Source organism: Populus alba, chromosome 11 (genome assembly GCF_005239225.2).
Source record: "Populus alba chromosome 11, ASM523922v2, whole genome shotgun sequence".
NCBI lineage: Eukaryota > Viridiplantae > Streptophyta > Magnoliopsida > Malpighiales > Salicaceae > Populus > Populus alba.
In genome coordinates, this window is record NC_133294.1 from 20,607,592 (window position 1) to 20,630,471 (window position 22,880).

Here is a 22,880-nt window from a genome sequence, read left to right on the forward strand (position 1 = left end):
TCGATACAAAGTTTTGTTCTCTTTCACTATTTTGGCGGTACTATCAGCGAAAGCATGATAATTCCCACGAGCATGTAAACGATTTTTCTCCTACGTCGAAGGAGAAATATATAAATAGCTTGTATCAGCGGCGATGTCATAATATATACAAATGAGTTGTCATTACTCAGTCACTTCTATTTCTTAAAATGCTTTCCGTTAAATTCATTAAAAATGATAACTCGTTTGTATTAATTATAACAACATTTTTGTGATAAAAATTCAAATGGTGACTTAATTGGATAGTGTTGGAGGATCCAATTGGGAATTGTTTTTACTTAGAGATTTAGCTGGGGAATCACGTGATAGTTCGGGAATAATATATATATTCAGATTTTAAGTTCTGATGAGCTCAATCTAAGAATTTAGCAAGATGGAGAAGAGAAATCGGAATGGGTCTAGTGTACCGGTCAGTGTGAAAAAACCGGAATAAGGGTATTATGATTACCATTTAATTTGGAACACACATATGAATAAGGTTAGTGGCAGGACTCTAATCTCCTTTCTCTTCTTTTCTTGTTTTGCGGAAGAAACCTGAATCTCCTTAGTACATGGAAAAGGTATTTTATGAGACCAGCTAACTGCTAGCTCAAGATATATCATATGAATCAGAGTCAAATATTTTAGATAAATATTAACTAGTTATTTGCCTGTAGTGCACTGCAGGTTAAATAATATAATTTTTTTTTTGTTAATATTAATTGGTTCGTGATAAGTTGTACCAAGACAAATATGTATAAATCGCTAATGATGAGTCGGCTTACTAACAGTATAAGCTATAAATGCATGGATAAAACTTACATATATTTGTATTAAACCTTATTTTTTACTTTTTAAAAAAATATATTTTTTAAAAGATATTAATTAATTATTTTTTTAATATTTTTAATATACTGATATTAAAAATTAAAAAATATTCAGATATATTTTTAAAATAAAAAATAAAAAAATACCTTTAAAAAATATTTTGCTTTACAATAATTAACAAGCACTTAGATTCAGCTAATGATTCGGGATATAATAAATATAATCTCAGGTGTACTTGGACGCGGTTCTTGTACTGGGGTCACTTAGACAGAAATTATTATTGAGGGACTGCTCGCACTTCCTTGTATTTCTCATACACATCCTGTCAAATATGCTTAACTTTTTGTGCTTTGAGAATGATTAACTCAAATTAACATGGAACGGGAAAGAATTATAGAAGAACTTTTTTTTTGTTTTAAGAAAAAGAATAAAGTAAAAAGGATCCGCATAAGGTGGTCGATTAGTCCATCTTTTCCTTCCGTGATTGTGGTGAACACGAATCGTCTCTTTGAAGCAGCAGTATTGATCACCGGTGCTGCAGCATAAATTAATTTGGACTTCGAAGAGGGGAGAGGTAGATTGAGAGATGGAGAGCATGAAGTTATCAAGAATCGTGTATGTGTTAGAGATCTTCTCTTAGGTATCTGGACTTTCTGAAGGAACAGCACCCGCTTCTGATTCCGTGGTGGTATGCTGTGGAGTCGGTGAGTCTGAGGCCAAACATAGACAAACAAAGCTTGCAGTCAGTATATCTCTAAGATGATATTGTTTCGGACAAAAAAAATTAGATCAATCATGTTTCACCAGATTAATATCTATCATGATTTGCAAAAAAAAAAACACAACCAAACAAGGCTCTAATTAGTGGGTTATTGGGTCGATCCAACTAGCCAGGTCATCAAGTAGATTTATAGCACGTTGGTAGTTCAGGTGTTAGATGATGATGAGCTCAACGTAAAGTAAATTCTCAATATATGTCGTGATTGTTAAAGGTGGAGATTATAGAGCCATGTAAAATTAATCCTAAGTCTATTTTGAATCGATTAAAGGTCATTTATTAATTTATTTATTTTATATAAGTAAACAAGCACACAGCAAGGGGATAACCCGCAGGGAAGATGAACAGGCACGGCTCAAACGGAAACGGAACTAAAAAGGAAAAAAACAAAGAACAACAAAGCTAGATAATTCATCAGGGACCCATGAGGTCTGCTTCATAGAACATATGATAACCAAGCAATATTAGACCCATCATGGTCTCTCAACAGTTCAAATTTTTTCTGTGAAGTGGAATAAGCTCACAACACTACTGCCAGAAGCCACATTTCAAATATTTTCTAATGCATCTTCATTATGAACTTGGTGATGTACATTAGCTTTTCCTCGTGAAATCCCACGATTGTTTCTTTCTTGAGAAAGAAAATCCCATCATTAATTTACTATTTCGGTTACTGTAGTCATTTATTGGTTAAATAAAAGTTCGTGTGGTAGCTTTTAAACACCTAAAAGCAACGCATGGCAGTCTATAACATGCGTTGTGGGCCTCTCTACATACACTATCATTTGACTGCATCTCAGAATCAACTACCATCTTGATAGTTGATACTGAAACCACATGCAGTCACTATTTGTTTACACCTTGTGCTCCTCTGTCCTTACTTTACATTGACCCAGTACTTGGGTCATTCAGATAACCAGACAGCTCATCCACATGGCTGAGGATGCCCATGCGGCCCCCCGGTATCAGGCCAGCTAAGCAGCTAGCAACACAAGCCCTAATTTTTAACATTATCTACTCATGCATAATATATATATATGTGTGTGTGTGTGTGTGTGTGTGTGTGTGTGTGGAGATATAGAAAGAAGAACGAATGCCTAAGTCAAACCTAATGATCTATATATATTGAAGTCTTCAGATCCATCAAGTAACGACTGGGGTTTAACACTTTCGATCATCATTGTATATATTATGTATGTTTTTTACTTCTTATGATTAAGCATAAATATATATTATGCATCTCCAAATGTGTATGTTTTCTAGCTAATGGGAAGCGGAAGATCATTGAAGAGAAGGATAAAAAGCAAGCACGTACCAGCTGTACTAGAAGAGGGAAAGGGATGCCTTGCAGGTTGAATAGTTGGAGAAGGAAACGAAGAGAAGGACCCCTCCATAGACGTTGGGAAGTATAAATAAGACGGTCCAGGTATTCGTTGAGCCTGAGATCCAGAGAGCGCTGCCCTTGGAGCTTGCAAAGAGTAGCCATAATAGTACGGTGAGCCAATGGTGGATGATGATGTCCCGTACATTTGATGATAGTATTGAGCTGGCTGTTGAATTTGTGTATTATACATTGCCTGCATCCATGTCCATCCACCGTAGTATATATTAATTTACCGAACTATTGTCTGTAATTTTCTGATTTTATTTTCTTGAGCAAATGAAAAATCAATAACCAAGCAGAGAGGGGGTGTTAACCTGGTGGTACCCATAGTCAGGAGTGTAGGTTGGATACCTGCAGGAGTTGAATCAATGAATCTTAGTACGTATGAACGAGAAAAAAGCTACATGAAATCTAATTAGATTCTGTAAGTTGCTTCTCTAGCTGAGGAAACAGGTAGCATCTGGAATTTAATTGTTGTGCTGCGGTTGAGACACAGTACTGTGATAGCAACTGCTACCAATAACAATGTCTGCTTATGGTGGGCACTAAAATCAATTTCATCATATCTCCAATATGATAAATTCATACATATATATATATATAGAAGAAAATTATTTCTAATAGATGAATAAATATTGGTCGAATCTCCCTACCCATCTGGGCATGCATGGTAACATCCACTGCAGCCGTATAGCAGGGTAATATAAATCATATTTTGTAATCTTACCTAATAATTTAAGCTTTTGGGTTGAGATGGTTTTTTGACATAGTATTAAAACCTTAATGACCAAGCGGTCACGAGTTCGAATCTCACCATCCCTATTTATTTGATAAAAATTATACACAAGGTAATATGGACTTGTGCAAGTTTCAAGCCCAAAGAGCTTTTTTCTGCGAGGATGTATTAGAAAATAATATAAATCATATCTTGAAACCTCACCTAATAACTTAAAATTTTTAAATTAAGATAGTTGTTTGACACAAAGAAATATCAAAATGATGTCTTTGTCGTATTAATTGGTGATTTTATTTCTACTCGAACATAATTTCCACGGATATGTGGATCTTCCGATGGCTACATGGAAATAGTAGATAGCTAGCTTTTCATCATTAATAGAGATCAGTTCCATTAACCCATGTCCCTGTCATTTTCCTTGGAAGCTTCTCAATTTCCCTCTCCAGATAAATACATAACGTAATCCAAATAAGAGACAGCCTCACCCTCCATTATCCCGTTATCAATTAGATCATAGGGAAATCCCAGCAACAAATAGCCTTAATTTATCGTGACTGTAAATTTTCTTTTCAATAAAACTAAGGAGATCATTGATCTATTTTTCATAGGATGAGATCATTATCGATGCAATAACTTTACAAAGTTAAATACCGCCGACAAATAATTAATATCTATTTAAAATATCTGGGATATGCTAAAATTACCGATCCCACTTACAATAAATAAAAATATATAATAGAAATTTATAAATTTGAGAATGGACCATTTATCACAATCTACTAGGATATAACAGGTTCAATTATTTGATTTTTTTTTTTTTTAAGACACTCGTCTTATTAAATAGACCACTCTAAGTAATATATTATTTTGAGATTATTTGATAAAGATTGATACGCATCTAAGTGCGAGTGGTGTGCCCGCATTTTCGAGCCAACACCAGTATTAATATCTCCGAGTGCAGCATTTGGAGGGGGAATTAAAAAACGAATTATTTTTTAACATTGTATAACGATAACGCTGGGAATATTATTTGAAGGCCAAATTCTTAGATTCTATTATCTTCAATTTCTCTAGCACTAACCTTCTGTTCATAATATCTTTTCTTGATTAAATCAGGCCATGTAAATAAGTCTCATGCAGCAAGGCCAGGTGGGTCACATTGTTGCATAGGACGTAGCTGTCCTGAGGTAACATGTACGCTTATGAACTTCGGAGGGAGCAGTAATTAAAACCCCCTTCATTACAAAGTCTTTATTGGTTTGTCTATTTATTTTCTGTGATGTCGTATTGCCAGGTCAATTACTAGCTATAATTTCATATTAAAAAAAAAAAAAAAGTCAATAACCATAGCGTTTTAATTGTTCACAGGCTGATAACAACTATACCGAGAGGAAAAGGAGAGTGTGGTGGACCATTTCACCAACTAATGTAGCCAAATAATTAGCTTTAGAAAATTAGAAAGCAATAAGAACTAACCCGTAAGGTGTATAGAGGACAGGTGGTGGTGGAGGAGGAGGAGGAGCTAGAGGAGGGAATGGTGCTGCAACTCCGCTGTATGATGGCGCACCGGGTGGTGCACCTCGCTTGAAGGAATTGCTACCTTGCGGTCTTCCTGGATTAACAACAAACAAAATTTTAAAAAATAATCAACTATTAATTATTAGTGGTGAATAGTTGTAGAAACAAAATACAGTTGATACATTATATGATGGCTGATTAATAATATAATTCTAATCAATCAAAAACAATAATGAACCTCGAGGCGGTGAAGGTCTCGGCCGTCCAAGTGAAGCAATGTTACAATTCGCTCTTCTGCCGTCGATCACAGGGTTCGGTTCAGCGCAAGCCCTTCTTGCAGATTCCGGATCACGAAAAGTCACCTGTATATATATATATAAATATATATTGGTGATTAAAAAAGACCTAACGAATTTGAGTCATCTGAACATGGTCTGTGCAATTTAATAGAGATCTTATCAACTTACAAATCCGTATCCTTTAGATTTTCCAGTGTTTTTGTCTGTAATGATAACAGCTTCAAGAATCTCCCCAAACTGCTCAAAGTATCTACGCATTTCCTCAGTTGGTGTCTCCCAAGCGAGTCCCCCAACAAACACTTTTGTAAACGTTGTATCTCCAAACTGAGATCGATGATGTGGATAAGCCATGGCATGCAAATCATCAAAATGACAAGTACTGATTATCCTTTTTCATGCATGAACTCTTGATATATCACTCAGATAGCTGTGACAGCTCCTCCTCTCCATCTCCTCGTCGTCTCTGCTTTCTGCTCTATAAGCAAACGCCCCCCTATTTCCTTCATTCTGTTTCTTCACCACAAAGAATCATTGCAAGAATTTTGAGACAAAGAAAGTGATGGCTGGATGGAACTTATTTAGCTAGCATGCTAGTCTATGATGCTGTTGTTAATATTACTTGAGGGTTGTTTTGATAACAAATAGGTTAGGTTGGGGTTTGGCTGTTCAATTAACACCAAGGAGTGGCCGAGAGAGAGAGAGAGAGAGAGAGGGACCCGACAGCTGCAAACTCTTATTTGCTGTCCAGAAAAGAAGATGGCTAGCTAGGGGAGGGGTGGATTTGTAATATCTAATGACAGCTGCGTGACCATAGCACTTGAATCTGTCCTCTCTGTCATACGATTAATTAGTATACTCTCCCAACACTACAAGAAATGATACTTTTCCATCTCTTTTTTGTGTTCTTTCTCTTATGTTTTCTTATGAGTTTTTCCTGGTTTCAAACTTCATATTCTTAATTTCATAAGTGTCCTTTGTTTCTTTATTTTTAATAGTATGATAGTCTGTTTCGATATTATTTCTTTATTTATATGATATTTTAAAATATAATTTATATTATTTTTTTAAAAAAAATTAATTTAAACTTAAAACTTATATAAATTAATATTATTTTTTATTTAATTTTTATCAAATAAATAAAAATAGTAAAATTTAGATTTGTGATTACTTAATTATCAAAATTTTAATATTATATCAAAAAACTATTTTAATTTAAAATTTAAAATTATTAAATAAAATCTAAAATATAATTTATATTATTTTAATAAGTTGAGACAACATTTGTACCCATGGCGGGGTCTCTTGCTGTAGTGGCAATCAAAATGGACTTCCCATCCACCGCAGAAATTATTCATTCCACATCAATGTGATTGCTGACACTACTTTAGATAAACACAAGAGGCTTGGCGCCTTAGCATTGCAAATCTCTCTCTCTCTCTCTCTACACACACACACACACACACACACAGATATCGAATGAAGTGTTAGTTTTAAGGTTTAATACATGAATATTAACCCAAGAAATTGACAAATCATTAACAAATTCATTTATTTAATCATCCGTACGAATACAATGGTCCCAAAAAATAATAATATGGGATCGGGAAAACAACACATCTGGCTCAAAGCGCAACATTTTATCATGGTGGTTCTGTGCATAGTATAGCAATTAATTCTTTCAATATTTGGTTTTATTAATTTTAAGTCAGCCTATTTTGTTCTCATCACCCCAAGGAAAGAAAGAAGAAGAAAAAAAGTATTTCAACTTGGTTATTATCATTTTCTTGTAGGTATGAAAAAAAGTACTTCGTTATCACCGTATTAATTATGTCTAAACAGCAATATGCTCAAAGATCCTTGACATATACATCTGCTTGATTTTTCGACACGCCAAGCAAAACAGCCCTCCATCAACATGATCCTAACCCCTCCAACCACAAGCTAAATGTTAAGAAGACAACTCCCAAACGAATAAAACAGTTAGAATTACAAAACCAATCCATCATTAATATAATACATGTACACTAATTCCACCCATGATGAAGAGTACTATCATGTGCATCGAGTCAAGGGCGGCAAAAGGCCCAAGAAGAAAACAAAATTACAACTGTAAGATAATATCCATCACTCTCAGAACATTCCTGGTCAATAGTCACTCGGTGGCTATAGGCTGACGGCAAATTAAATAATATACTGAATTTGATTGTGTATTTTAGGCTATTATAAAATGAAACGGTTACATCATCAGCAAGTGTTTGGTCTTATATACAAAGATCATAAATCATGTGCGGTTCCGAGCACTATAAGCCCGTAATGAAAACATAGCTTGGACAACTGTGAGATTTTGTTTGATTTAGGATTAAAATATAGAGGTCAAGTAGTTAATTAAAGGTTTAGGGTATGAGGAAATGGATGAAAGAAAGTGTTGAAAATGTCTGGAATAATGTGTGTGAAACAAATTTATAATGATGGATTTAATAACTTTCAGATTTAAAGTAATTAAATATTGTATGATGGAGGGATCCAATTGTAGGGAATATTAAACACCTTTTTCTCATTTAGAGATTAACAGACGTCAATCCCTTTAACTCTCCCTCCTCTCAAAAAACAAATCAAGGAAGATATATAAATATTTAACAATAATTATACGGGAGATTAGTTTTGCATTCAAATCGGGGTATTTAACAAATATTTTGTTTCCGATCGAGGGCAGCCAGATACTCAGGTTCTCTTTCTAAAATACAAAGTGATCGGTGGTGATCAATTTAAAAGCCAGTCTAACGACGTTTTACCGTGGATGAAGAACAGTAATGCATCATGCAAAGTACTTACATGTGGGGGAAGGCGATGGTCATTATCAAGCTTGATGCCAGCGTTAGGGACGAGGAGACAGCTATGAGGACCTGTAATATTATGGGAACTGCAACTGGCATTGCAGGTCCTCTCCACGTGGGGTCGTATCCCTCTTTGAGAGCTATGAGCTGGATTTCATCTACTACCATCTTTCTTTTACACCTATGGTAGGACTCTCTCGTATTCTCAGATTGGGTGTCATGGCTGACCCACCCAAAGCTGTAGCTCCATCAAACCACCAATAAATGTTCTGTTTAAAGCTGCGCTCTTGTGCAGGCAAAGTTATCGTCCAATACTCGAGTTGCTGCCTAATTGGAGAAAATAAAGCATTTCTTATACATGTTCTTTCCTAAAGTCTGCAACTGATCTGATTAATATTGGGCGTCATGTTCCAATTCCCCCTCTTGTAAAGAAGGCATATCTTCATCTTCTTCTTTTTTAAAGAATGGAAGATACCTCTTTTTGAGCGTGAGAATCCTGTTCATGGCACGTACGTTCAAAATGCTCAGCGATTAATTTCGATGGCATTATCTTTATCCTTCAGTTCTCTTCTCTCGTGACGTGATACTGAATTATTTGCTCCCTCCTCGACTATTTCCAGTTCTCTTTTCTACTATCCAGTTCCAGCGGAAGAAATTCACATTTAGACTCGGTAAATTCATTGCATGAACTATCTGCGGGATCTTAATATCTACTCACTTGTTCGTTTTTTTTTTTTTTTAAATGGAATGTTGTCTCTCGTCCGATATATCCTGAAGATGTTTTCGAACAATATTATATTCATAAAAAAAGCACACAATATAGACGGATTATTGTGTGTTTTTGTAATTGTATCCCTTCATCAGTGTAAAAATAGGATCTGTTGTTGATTAATTATCATGCTAATAATGTATGTTGTTTAAGAGGTAAGAGCTTCTTTGTATCCATGTATTCTTAATTTTATACTAGTTCGCCCCGTCTGCTTTTATTTTGTAATTATGCCAACCCTCCACTTTTAAAATGATCTTTGTTTCATTTATATTTGATCAGAAATTATAGGTTTAAGATATGTGTCATGATATGGTTTCATGTAACTTGACAATTTCAAAGCAACCGAATCTTTTGACAAAAGGACTAGATAAAATTTCATTTGTATTTGATCGGGTTTTCTTGATAAATAGGTTTAGGATATGTGTTGTTATGATATGGTTTCGTGTACTTTGACAATTTAATGCAACTGGATTTTTCGACCAAATAAAAACTAGTGAAAATGAAGGGTTGACTTTAGTACAAATAAAAACTAGTGAAAATGATAGATGGGGCAAACTAGTAAAAAAACAAGAATAAAATAACTTGAAGAAGCTTAGAATTGTAATTTATGTTATATTATATAAGTGTTATATTTTAGTTCTTAATTTCTAAAAAGGTTAATTTCTGATCAACAATTCTTAAAAGTGTGACCTATTAGGTTTTCTAATAAAATGATTCAAATATAAATCATTATTCTAAATAAAATAATATTAAATTAAATAAATAAATAAATTTATTATCAATTTATCAATTGATTAATTTATATTTAAAAATCAAGTATAATGTCTAATAACCTCTCATGATTTTCTAAATATTAGAAAAGTCATAAGAGAATAAACTTTTACTAGGACAATGGCTTAGTTAGAGAGGGTCTACAAGATTTTTTTTAATGGGTACTCACCCTATCTTTATATCTTTCTATTCTATGATTGTCTAGTAAGATAGAAATGTCTAGGCATATTTTTTTTATCATTGATGAGACCTGGTTTCTTTGCTTGTGCAATGATTCTATTGTTATCATAATGCAGGGCTATTGGATCAAGAATGCTAGGAATCACACATAGTTTTGCGATAAGCTTCTTGATCTAAACAATATCTTTTGTCTACTTAAACGTGGAGGTGTACAACTTTAGTTGTAGATCTACCTTGATCTCTTATTTAGAACTCTTTCAATTTACAACACCATTATTAAAGTAAAATTTAACTAGACTGGTTTTTTTTATTTTCAATATATGATTAAAAACTAACATTCAAATAATAATGAATTACTAGTTTATCTCCTTTATAGATCATATAAACATTTTTTTATTATTCTATATTTATTAATTAATTAGTTGATGAATATTAAAGATATATAAAACCCTTATTAAAATTAAATATATTAATATAAACAAACTGAATATCACATACAATCAATCAATTATCTACATGTCATATTCACCAATAAACCCAAGTAGATAGAGCTCAAAATAGGATAAATGGAGTCAAGTGCTCCACCTACCTTTAACAACTACAAAGATATATATCATGCACTCACATTTCCAGGACATGTGAGACTCACTAAACGGATTTAAGGATTGTCTTTATAAATTGAACAATGTCCATAAATGATCTCAACATTTCACCTAACAGTGATCTCAAAAAAAAATTATTTAGGAGGCCTTTCAGCGTCTCAATCATCTTCTCAATCAAAGTGAACTTTTCATCAGCCTCAATGTGTACGCTTGTTTGTCTATATAAGAGATCTCAAACCTCGTCACTTGGTACATGAATAACCATGATAAGCTTGATTTTTCCTCTTTATTTGTCGCTGCCATGGAAGCTCATACATTTTTCCAAAATCCTTCGTTGTTATAATTTAATGAGTGTTAGAAATCTATTTTTAAAAGTTGGGTTATACTTTTTTTATTATTTTTTCAATAAACTAAACTTACCAAAATTTAAAAAGATGATTTGGATTGGTAACATAGCTTATGGTAAATATTATTTGAATTTAGCATATAAGATTTTCAAAGTGCTTTTTATTTAGAAATATATTAAAATAATATTTTTTATTTTAAAAAAACTATTGTTAATATTAAAAAATTTAAATAATTTAAAAACATGGAAAAAAAAATTAACAAAACTCTGATGGTCGCACTTTTAAAATAAGGCATAAAACAACCCTCTGGAAACTGTTTGGGCTATGTACTAGCTGAAAAGAGGCCTATCATATTGCCAATATGGAAAGGAGTGAAACACGATTCTGTGCTTCTTAATAATCGCTTTCCCTGAGCTCAAGCCCATTCCGATTCTCTTAGGAGTCGATAGCCCAGATCTACGTTTAAGTTTGAATCTATATTGCACATCTCAGTTCGAAAAGAGCCATCATGGGGTGGTGGCGCAGTTGGCTAGCGCGTAGGTCTCATAGCTTCTGAGTTATCCTGAGGTCGAGAGTTCGAGCCTCTCTCACCCCAAATGGGTTTTTTGTAGCTTCCTTTTCTAAGTTTTCTTTGTAGCATAACCCATGTTCGATGGCGCATGTCGTTTTCTTATCCATTGCCAACGTTGATTTGTCTGATTGTACAGTGCGCCTAAACCCCTAAACACGCAGGCAGTTTCGTTTTCCAAATTGTGCTTGTGATCCTCCTCTTATTTAAGAGAGAAGGAAAACTTATTTGTACTCAATCAAGGCCCATCCAAGGCTCAGATCGATAACAAGATGCGAGCCACGGCCTAGAGCCGTGATGTCTAGATTGGCAAGCTAAATCAACGTTTTCAATACTTTAGTGGTGGTAGTCGGTGCCTAAGCATGTGTTTCCATCACTTTTGGGGTCCATTTTCCCTCGTAGAAGTATTTTCATAGCATGGTCCTTATTTTTCAGCCATTAATTTCCACCTCGTTTCTTGCTCTTAGTCGATATATATTAGCTGTATGTGATTGTGGAAGTATTCAAGGGTTCCTTTACTGTCCCCGGTACATATATACCTGAAGAAAGTAGCAAATTTCACACGCCGTATACATATAGCAGATGGCTACGTAGAATCTGGAGTGATGAAGCATACTGGATACCACCGTATGGCCTCCCTTCTAGCACTGAAAATCCTGGGAAAGAGTGGTTAGCAATTTTACCTCAACCTTTTTAAGCATTTTGCAGATTTATTTTATTCGAGATGAGGACTGTGCATGTCGATGAAACTCTCGCAGGGTGAGGTGGAGGGGCCCAGGCGGACATACATAGACAGATGCTAATCACATCATAGATGAGCCAAGATCAGAAGGTGGGTTGGTTGAGTGGAGTTATCAATCGTGTTAACCAAGAAATCTTCTGTAACTAAACTCCTTGACTAAATTACTAGCACTAAGGATTTTACTCGTTTGCTTGCCTGGACGATATACTAATTCGTTGAGAGTTGATTTTCAGTGTTCTCTGGTCATGCACGCTGTGTGGGACCGAAAGTTGCATGCTTTAGCTGAAAATACAATTGTGATTGTATTTTTAAAGTAATTTTTATATTAAAATATATTAAAATGATATTTTATTTTATTTTTTAAAAACTATTAATAAGATGAACACATCAAAATAATTCAAAGCACATAAAATTTTAATTTTTAATAAAAATTTTAAATTTAAAAAATATATATTTTACATCACGCTTTCAAATAATATCAAAGATAGGGTAGGTGCATACTGGACACCTCATTTCGAGTCACGTGGGTTTCCATGCGTGGATGATGGGGTGTTTGGGGTTTTGAAAATAATTTTTTAAAACAATATGTATTAAAATAAATATTTTCTTATATTTTTTTTCTTTAACATCATGGTGTTAAAATTATAAAAATTAATTTACTGTTTTTTTTTTCAAGCTAAAAATATTTTTAAAGCGATGCCAAATATGAATCTGCACTCCAGGACTCACCGTGCCTTCCTGGCAATGCAACACCATGGGACTCTCGTATTCTTATGTACTACAGTGACTGCCAGTACAATTAATATTTTATATTTGCTTTTGTACGTTGAATTTGTCCTAAAAGTTTGTTTTAAAATTTTAAAAAATAAGTTTTTATTTTATTTTATTTTCCAAATTATTTTAATATGCTAGTATAAAAATTAAATTCTGAAAAATAAAAATATATATTATTTTTAAATTTATTTTAATATGCTAGTATAAAAATTAAATTCTAAAAAATAAAAATATAAATTATTTTAATATATTTTTAAATAAAAAAATATTTAAAAAACAATAATAATAACATTAGGAAATTCCTCTTATGCCTCTTTATCAACCAATGCCTCGTGATCATCAAACGAATGGACAATTTTTAATTAATTTAATATTAAATAAAAATAATAATATAAGTTAATTTATATTAATTATTAAATTCGTGATTTATATTATGAAGTGAAGTTAATCTTATACAAAATAAAATAAATTATAAAATATAATTTTTAATTAATAAAATATTAAATAATAAAATAAAATAAAAATTCAAATCAACTGGATTGAGGATATATGTTAAAATCACCATCTATTAATAATAATAATAATAATAATAATTTGTTACTACCGGGAAAGGATTGAAGAAGCATGGAACCATACTTACTGCTAATTAAGTGCCCAAAGATGGGTCAATAAGTATCCACACATAAAAGCACCACGTGTATTGTTGGATCTTGCGAGGCTCTTGATGGCTTGCGTGGGTGGGACTTGAGTTTGCTGTGCTGTGGCTTCAATCTGTGCTACTGCTATGATCAACGTGGGGTGACATGGCTTTGACGCGTCGGCAAATGGCAGCACGGTTTTCTTTCTTTTTGTTTTTTTTTTTAATGATTGAAAGTGAGTTCAAATTTATTTTTCATTAAAATTTAATTATTTATCTTTTAAAAAAATCATTATTTTTAAATGTTTTTAGATTATTTTGTCATGTTTTATTAAAAATAAATTTTAAAAAATAAAAAAATTATTTTTTTAAAAACAGTTATTAATATTGTGGTCATACTCGATTTGATGATGCGTAAACTGTTGTAAGGAAAAACCATCATCTTCTTGGGCATCAGCAATAATGATGACCGATTTTTTTAACCGACCAAATCTCATGTGGGATGAATACCTTTACCGTCCAATCATAGGGTGGTGTTGGGCCCATCAAGTGGGAATGAAAGTGCCATTGACAGCCGTTGTGGGTTGACATGATAAGTCTGTTCTCACCAGCAACATACAGTGACGTTTGATACATTTTTTAGAAATTTTGAAATTTTTTTATATTTTTATTTTTTAAAATTAATTTTTTTTATTTTCAAATTGATGTAGTAATATCAAAAATTAATTTAAAAATAAATAAATTAAAAAAATTCTTCCTGCTACTTTATTAAATAGATTCTTCATCATTACTCTTTAAAAAAAGGTGTAAAATATCGTTCTGCTCGAAAAGATAAAGGGAAAAGTTTTAGGAAATAAACCGGTTAGAAGTGAGGTTGACGATACATAAATGACATGCTCTCAAACTCTAAAAAATGATGGTTGTAGGAGATTATTTTATCTCTGCTTGCAAGAATATTGCTGGTGAGATCGAAGATATTGAATAAAGCTTATAGACTGAATGTAAAGAAAAAGAGTCAAACCAGGACAACTCAATGTATTTGATTTCTCTAACTTTGTTGTGTTTCTTAATCTATCTTGCAATACTCGAGTGTTTTGTCTCTCTTTAGGTTTTTTTTTTTTATTTACGTGGATGTTCGTGAAAGCATGTATATCCACCCCTCTTTGAAGCCTAATTATTAGCCCTACACTTTCAATAATTCATGAACCGATCCCTTTCACTTGCCTATTTTTTTTTTTAATCTTTTTTAGAATTTGTTGTTTGTTTTCTAAAACACTAGTTTATATGCTTGTTTTTTCTTTGATTATTTTTTTATTTTCTTTTTAAAATATAACCTTGGTAGATGGTAAAATATATTATCTTTTATAAAAAAAATAAAAAAAAAAAAAATAAACGATCATTTGATTTCTTTTTATGCAATGGTTATTTTGTTTGGTTCAACTCATAATTTTTTAAAATAGAAATTTTGACTGGGTTAGTTTTTTTTACCCGAACGAAAATGCTAATTCCTAAGAGAACTCGGTTAAAAAACAATCACATAGATCATAATAGGCGGAGGCAAGAAAGCCACGAGTGTATGGCAAATGGCAGCCTCTTGTTGGTTAGTCCTCTAACATATATTCGCCTTTCTTTTTATACTATAAATGATATCTTCCAATATTAATAGAAATTATTTTTTTTCCTGTAAAATCTTACTAATTAAATTTAGTATTTTTAAGGCTCTAAATTCTGATGATATTTTCTTTAAAGTTCAAGATAAAATGGTTAAAAAACAAACATCTTCTTTGTCGGCCACTTCTCACTTCCGCAGCATAGTAACCACTCCTCAACAATTTGATATGGTCCGTGTAAATTAAGAATCATCCCTGTTTCCTTTAAGATACGAATTGTTTTTCTTCAGTTATAGTCCCACCAGCTCGAAATATAAGTCTTCACTAATCTGCAAGGTGTACCTTTTTTTATGTTAAAAAAAATAGTGGTAATATGAGGATTTAAAAAAAAAAAATTGCTAATTCAAAAAAGAAATTAAAAAATAGTTAAATTTAGTAACAGATTGCACGTGTCACCGCCAGCTCTCTTTTGTTAAATAGTGCATAAATTACAATGAAAAAAGAAAGGAAAAAAAAGCGGAAGGTGAAACAAAAAAAAAAAGATTATGGAGACACGTGAAACTCTAATGATGATATCACTAGTATTGTCAAGAAGATCTCAATAAAACAAATCCAGTAATACCGAGAAAAACAATTGATGGTAACCGGAATGGGTCACACAAGCCGTCCAAAGGTAGAGAGTGACTCACTTATTTTTGGACGGCTTATAGGGTCCACTTTAATCACCATTTACGACATTTCCCTGTGTTGTTGGATTTTTCTAATCGAGATTTTTTTAATGAAACAAATGATATCATCGTTAAATTTTTGGTGTACTCACAGAGTTTTTTTTTTTTCCATCTCTTATCATTATAATATTGAAAATAGATGAGAGGAAAAAAAAATAAGCATTACAAAAAGAGACACTAAAAATACACTGAAGCTTTCAATGATAACTCCACTAGTATCATTAGAAAAATCTCAATGTAATGAATTAAGCGACACTAAATAATATCATTAACTGTGATCGGAGCAGGGCACACGGATATCATTTATGACTCATTAAATTATATTATTTTTATAAATATGTTTTAGAGTGATTTTTTAAAGTTTTTTTTATTATGTTAATGTAAAAAAAATGAGATAGAGTTTGGAAGTCTGATAACAATTGTTTTTGAGTATTTTTTATTTAAAATACATCAAAATAATATTTATATATATTTTTTTAAAAAAATATTTTTTTATATTAAAATATTTAATAATATAAGCTTTTTGGGAATGTAGTTACAAACCTGCTCGAATTAACACGATCACAGTAGAAGTAATCAGTGAAAGGACAGCAACTAAAAGTCAGCTTTTAAATGAAAAATAAAATATTATAAAGCAAGCCTTGTCTTATTATAAAAATAAAATAATCATCGAACTCTTTTTCATTTTTTAAATAAATATCCGATCTAGATTGAATTCTTTATACATTCGTAGATTTATTTACTTTGAATATCTAGATTTTTATTTTTTATGAATTAAATATTTATATTTGAGAGTTTGGTTTCTTTTATTAGGGATTTAATTCCCTACTTGTTAGGGTTTTTTTTTTTACCACCAAAAATAAGAATCCAGTAATGATTTATGATTGCTTAAAAGATTTTGACTCGGATTGACCGACATGGATCTTTTATTAATGGGAGTTGATAATATAGTATGTCCCCTCACTGATTCATGATAACTCCAGCTTATACGTGAGCATATTGTCACAATTTTATATATATATATATATATATATATAGTTGGGGATTTTAGAAAATTTAGCTGGTTATTCAAATAAATTAAACGATGAATTGCTGCACTTTTTACCATTGCTGTTCTCATTATCATTTTCAAATATCTATATTTAATTTTTATGTTTATTAAAAATAATAATAGTAATAGTAATGATGATGATATATAATAATAAAAAAGTAGTGATATATTTATGTTTTTTTATGGATAATAATATTTTTTAGTTTATGACATCTAGTTAAACACTAATGATATTTATGACTATCATGACATCTAGGTAATTAAACACTAATGATATTTATGACTATCATGACATCTACAATTAATACAGAAATCGAACATTTAAGCTAGCACTTAGTTTGGCTTAGTTACCTTACACCCAATAAGGACCTATTTCACAAACAATGCTAATTAACTCGAAGGGTCATGACTTGGGGCAGCAACACCTTAATGTAAGGCGGCACGATAAATTAGATCAGGCGGAGGACCACAATGGTTATGGTCGTACCTGATTATTTTGCCGACAATAATGGTGGCCGCTTTAGGCGATAATCAAGCAGCGCAATGTGGGTTAGGGTTAAATCTAGGGTTTTATTAGTCAATGATTGGTGTTTTAAATTCGAAGGTGGACACAGACCGAACTCACATGAGGTGTTTTTTGACTTTTGAATATAGATGGAAACGAAGACCACCCACAAGTCCACCAGCCCATGGGTGTTTTCTATATTAATCCCACTAGCTGTGTGACGGTGAAGTCAAATGAAGAATCGAAGTCCAACTAGGTTTGGTTGCCGTGGAATGTGAGCTTGATTTGATATAAATGTAGGCGCGCTATGTATTTACACTTGCTTTAAGACACTCGTGAACGCAACACGTCAAGTTCATTGGCGTGTTTTTCTCGGTTTTAGATTTATAATAAAAAATTTATCTTAGATGCAGCGACAATTCTCACTCAAACAAGTCCACCCAGAGATTATTAATAAAAAAACACCAAAAACAGAAAGGAAGTTCACTGCAACTCTAGTCATAAAACACTATTTATTTATTGAAATGATTTTTTCTTTTTTTTTATTTATTTCATTTATATTTTTTAATATTAAGTTTATTGGGAATTAAACTTTATATTTTTTTCAAATTATTTTTATATGATATTATTTTAATCTCAATGACTGAACCAATGATTTTACAAATTGACTTGGTTGACTCAAGTTTTCCCCCCTTTTTTATTATTGTTTTTCTTAAATTCACCTTTTAAAATTGGATTGATTGAGAATCAGAATTCATGATTTATCATTTTACTTTCTATGAAGTTATTTTAGTCTCATAACTCGTGTCATGGGTTTAACAAATTAATCGAGTTGACTCAAGTTGTTTTTTATATCATTTTTAATCGAATCTTTTTTCAATGTTATTTTTAACATTGAATTAATCTAGAATTGAGCTTTATAATTTGTTTTAATTTGCTCCTGTATTGAGTTATATCGGTCTCATAATCTAGGTCGTGGATTTTGCAGGTTAACTTGAGTTGATTCAAGTCATGTTTTATTATTTTTTTAATTGATTTATTTTAATTTTATTATTTAATAATTAGTTTGATAGAAATTGTGATTCATAATTTATTTTCATTTATTTCCATGAGGTTATTGTGGTATAATGACATAGCATGCAGATCAACAAGTTAACTCAAGTTTATCCAAATCGATTCAATATATTTTTACCTCAATATTTATATATTAAAAATCTCATCTTAAATGTTTATTCTAAGCTAAATTATATTTTTATAGATCATTCATGTTGTTTTTTGACCTATTAAGTCAAGATAGTCACATGATGTCAATCCCCACATGATTTAATTTCTTTTTTATTAGAAAAAACATTAGCCATACTATTCTCCTATATTACATATATAAAAATTAATCTAATATGCAGCATAGCAAGGAAAAAAAAAACAGAGAAAGCACCGGAAGTTCAATAACGTGGTTCTTAATAACGATTTGTTAAGGATGAAGAGAAGAAATGGAAGGGGAAGAAGATTAAAAATTGAAGAAAGAAGAAGAAATTAAGAAGCTTTGGTACCACAGAATCCAAAATTCTGATTCCGCATGGGCCTGGAAACAAGTTTCTGCACCGCGATTGCAGTTATTCAGCGAGAAATAACAACACGTGCCTAGCTAGCAAAACCATAATGGCCAGAAGAAAATGAATAAGAGGACAAAGAAAGACGATAAGCAACCCCACAACCGCAGCTTTCACAAGCAACGGCGAGACATGTTGTAGGGCAGATTTCTTGGTACTTAGGGGAGCGTTTGATTTCTGTCTCGTGGGCTGTTCATCTTGCCAATGCCTTGCAGTCTCTTGGATGTTAGCTTTAAATGCTTGCAGGCCGTTCTTCCTCATCGAACGTGCTCCTCAATCTTACTCGTGGTTAACTTTTCTATCTTGTATTTTTAAGCAAACCTCGAATAGCTATATTATTTTGATTTTTCAATTAGTAACTTCTGTTAAAATCACTTGACATACATAATGTTATTTTATATATATAAAAAAGAATTAAAATATAGATGAGAACATGAATGTAAAGCTTTTAAAAAGAGTAGTAAGGTCTTTAATTGAGATTTCTTAAAAAGATTGAAGGTAAATTTGAATCAAAATTCTTAAGCAAAACTGGGCATTTTTTAGGTTTTTCAATTATTTTATGACACTCATTCCCCTGCTACTTTAGCTGGCCTGGGCCCAGGTCAATTCCATGCTTGCTATCGGAAAAAAAAAATAATTTTTTTTTTTTTTGTCAGTGCCTGAAAAATTAGTCAGTTGAATTTCAGATTTCCTTTTCTATCATTCCAGCCCAGGAAAGGGTTAAACTTATAAATTTATTTATATAATTGACTTTGAATGGGGACATTATTATTTATTTAATAATCTGATTCTTAGGGGGGGGGGGTCTGATAGTGAGTTTTAACTCTCTGTTTTTTTTTTTGTTAAAATAATTTTTTTAAATTAATTTTTATAGTGTTTTTGAATATTTTAATATGTTTATGTTATATATATATATATATTTATTTAAATATTTTTCTAAATAAAAACTATAACGATCACTTTTACATTGACAAACAATCTCTTAAACATCATTGGACATCGTTGGACGATGGTCCTGGACACAAAACAAACAAACTAATCGATAAATAAAAATTACGTATGATTACGACCTTGACATAGAACCTTACTGTTTTGTTGTGATCGTCCTTGTCGTTGCAACTAGCGATTGAGGATAACATTCTCGCTTCGGTTGCCATCACCCCCGCCAAGCTTCAAGTTGATGGTCATGCCTGTCGCCTGACAGCAACTCCGAGTTTTGTCGGGTTCCAAAACCATTCTCATTCCAGGCTCTATGATAGGTGATTGCTTAATTATGAGATGCATCCATCCATCCATCTACAACCTCCCCCTTCTCATTTGATTAATGGATTCCACATGTTCCACTGTGGGTTCTCGCGCTTGCAGTTGTCCTTTCGCTGTGCCGGCATCCTTCCCTACCCCGAGAGAAAGCACAAAAGAACAAACTGAACATTGTTTTCAGATTTTAATTCTTCCGAGGGTTCTAGGATAAGAGCTACTTAACTGGAATCGCACCTCGTTTTACATGATTAGAATCTGAATGCTGCTGTTGCTATTTACCAGTTGCCTTTTAAGGGCTAGCTTTGACTAGATCTGTTTCCTGCGTTTCGCAGCGAGTTTAACTCAGATGTCTAGATTAAGCACAAGAAAGGTTCGTGCAGTAACCAGATGCTATGCGCAAAACATTAGAAGCAAAGCTCGTCTATTTCTAAGAACGAACATCAATCTTTAGGAATCCATAGCAGCCATCCTAGAGTCTCCTTCATCAAGCAATGTATAGATCCTGCTGTTATATGTGATGACCAAGAACATAAAAGATTAAAAATTCTAAAACTCGAAGGCAAAATGAAGTCCACATCTATAAATATGCGGACAATTATAATATAAAAGATCAAAGGCGAAGTGAATTGACAAGTTCAACTATCAAAACCAAGCCAAAGCATCATGTCATATGGGCAGGCTTTATCTGGTCTTATCTCATATTTGCAGCAGCTTCTTTAGTAGCCATTCATGTCTTCAACATGCGAAACTAAAAATCCTGGAATTTCTTTTCAATTATCATCCATCAGCCAACACCTTTGAAAACCAACCAGAATCACAATCAAAGCTAGTATTGAAAGGCCATGACAAATCGCAGAAAAAAGTGCAGGAACAGTTCCTAACCAGAATTTAAAATCCTGGAAGCAGATTTATTATTATTTAAAAATTAAAAAAAATACTGTTATTTTAATATTTTAAAAAATATCATCTATCGTTCGTGGAGGTAATAATTATTTTCTTAGTACAGAAAACAGTAGTTATCGGATAATATTTTGAATATAAAAGAAATTAACCCGACTTAGGAAACATCTCAGGTGGGGCTGTGTCACGTACTGTGAGTGGCCCCATGATGTGGTACTTTTTACTTGCATTATGATGCGTATTGCAGAAACCAGAGGAATAGCAAAATCCATTGCCATGTAAGTCCAAGGTGTACTACTGGTCCCCGTGATCAAATTTTTGTCCAGCTCAGACCAGACCAGAACAGCAGCCATCAAAATGGCAATCTCGTGAAAAAGGCTCTCCAGTTCCCAATTCCGCGTTTGATCCACCACCTCCGCAAACCAACAATTTTCAAAACACAAACCACTCACGAGACCTTCCTATCCTAAGCACTAATTACACCGAGGGATTAAGAAAAATTAAAAATAAAATCGAGGATTTTCTCGTCTGTAACGGACCTACCTGGAACCGCTCTATACGCAGCCAACACGTCATTGATTCGATGCACCGACAGAGAAACGCGGCAGAGAGGGGCCCACGCTTCCTCCTCAGAACGAAAATTTAACAAACTAAGCAATTCGAGGATGCAAAGATTGAGTCTCTTCTCCATGTGGCCCTTCTCTTTCTCGTTGATTAATTAATAAATAAGATTTAACATTTAATAAATCCGTGTCCGATCCTTCTCTATTACTATAATTTCTGGATCTTCCTCCTTCTATCGGTCCATAAATCGTATAATATATAATCATACGTCCTTCTATATAATACTATTTTCCTTTTTTAAGGAACATGGTCTCTAACGCAAATACATGTCTAATTGTCTATAGGCAGCCAACCACGTCGTCGTGCTGCTTGGTAAAAAAGCAAGGATAAAATAAAATGACCGTCTCACTTTTTAAGAGAGAGCGTGTGTGTAAATTTATCGGGATCTCTGACAGTGACACGGTGAATTAATTGAGCTAAATAATGTTAGTTTTTAATTCAACTACAAACCTAGTTAGCTTAAACTAATGTACTTGAAATGTACAAAAACATCAAAATGTGGTTTAAAAAAGAGTTTAAACACATTAGTATACGAGTTAAGAAAATCTCAAAACCCAAGAACTTGCTGTCACACGTAAACGTTATCAAAGTTATCTTAATATATATAAAGATTTTCATGAAATTCCGTTTATAACGCAATTCTCAACGTCTCCAAGTTCAAAACTGAGCTGTAGATAGTGAATCCACGTTGTTGCAAGAGCGCTGGAATATTTCTCCAATCGTGATTAGATTAACTGGCTTTTGAGCCAAAATTATCCTCTCCCAGCCCCTGGCTTAATCTCTAAATGCTATTTATTTTTATTTATT

The 22,880-nt window shown here is 32.6% G+C and overlaps 1 protein-coding gene and 1 non-coding gene across 2 annotated transcripts; one reads left to right on the top strand and one right to left on the bottom strand.

Moving 5' to 3' along the window:
- Positions 1 to 1,021: 1,021 nt before the first annotated feature.
- Positions 1,022 to 6,319, bottom strand: LOC118031618 (uncharacterized). Its single transcript, XM_035036094.2, has 6 exons — positions 5,730 to 6,319; positions 5,501 to 5,624; positions 5,221 to 5,356; positions 3,323 to 3,359; positions 2,940 to 3,201; positions 1,022 to 1,556 (listed from the first exon to the last, which is right to left on the bottom strand). Exons 1-6 carry the CDS (start codon positions 5,910 to 5,912, stop codon positions 1,483 to 1,485), a joined length of 816 nt encoding a protein of 271 aa, XP_034891985.1. The 5' UTR covers positions 5,913 to 6,319; the 3' UTR covers positions 1,022 to 1,482.
- A 5,255-nt stretch (positions 6,320 to 11,574) lies between these two features.
- TRNAM-CAU (transfer RNA methionine (anticodon CAU)) lies at positions 11,575 to 11,659 on the top strand. Its single transcript is given in 2 exon segments — positions 11,575 to 11,612; positions 11,624 to 11,659. It is a non-coding gene; the product is annotated as a tRNA-Met (tRNA).
- Positions 11,660 to 22,880: the final 11,221 nt, after the last annotated feature.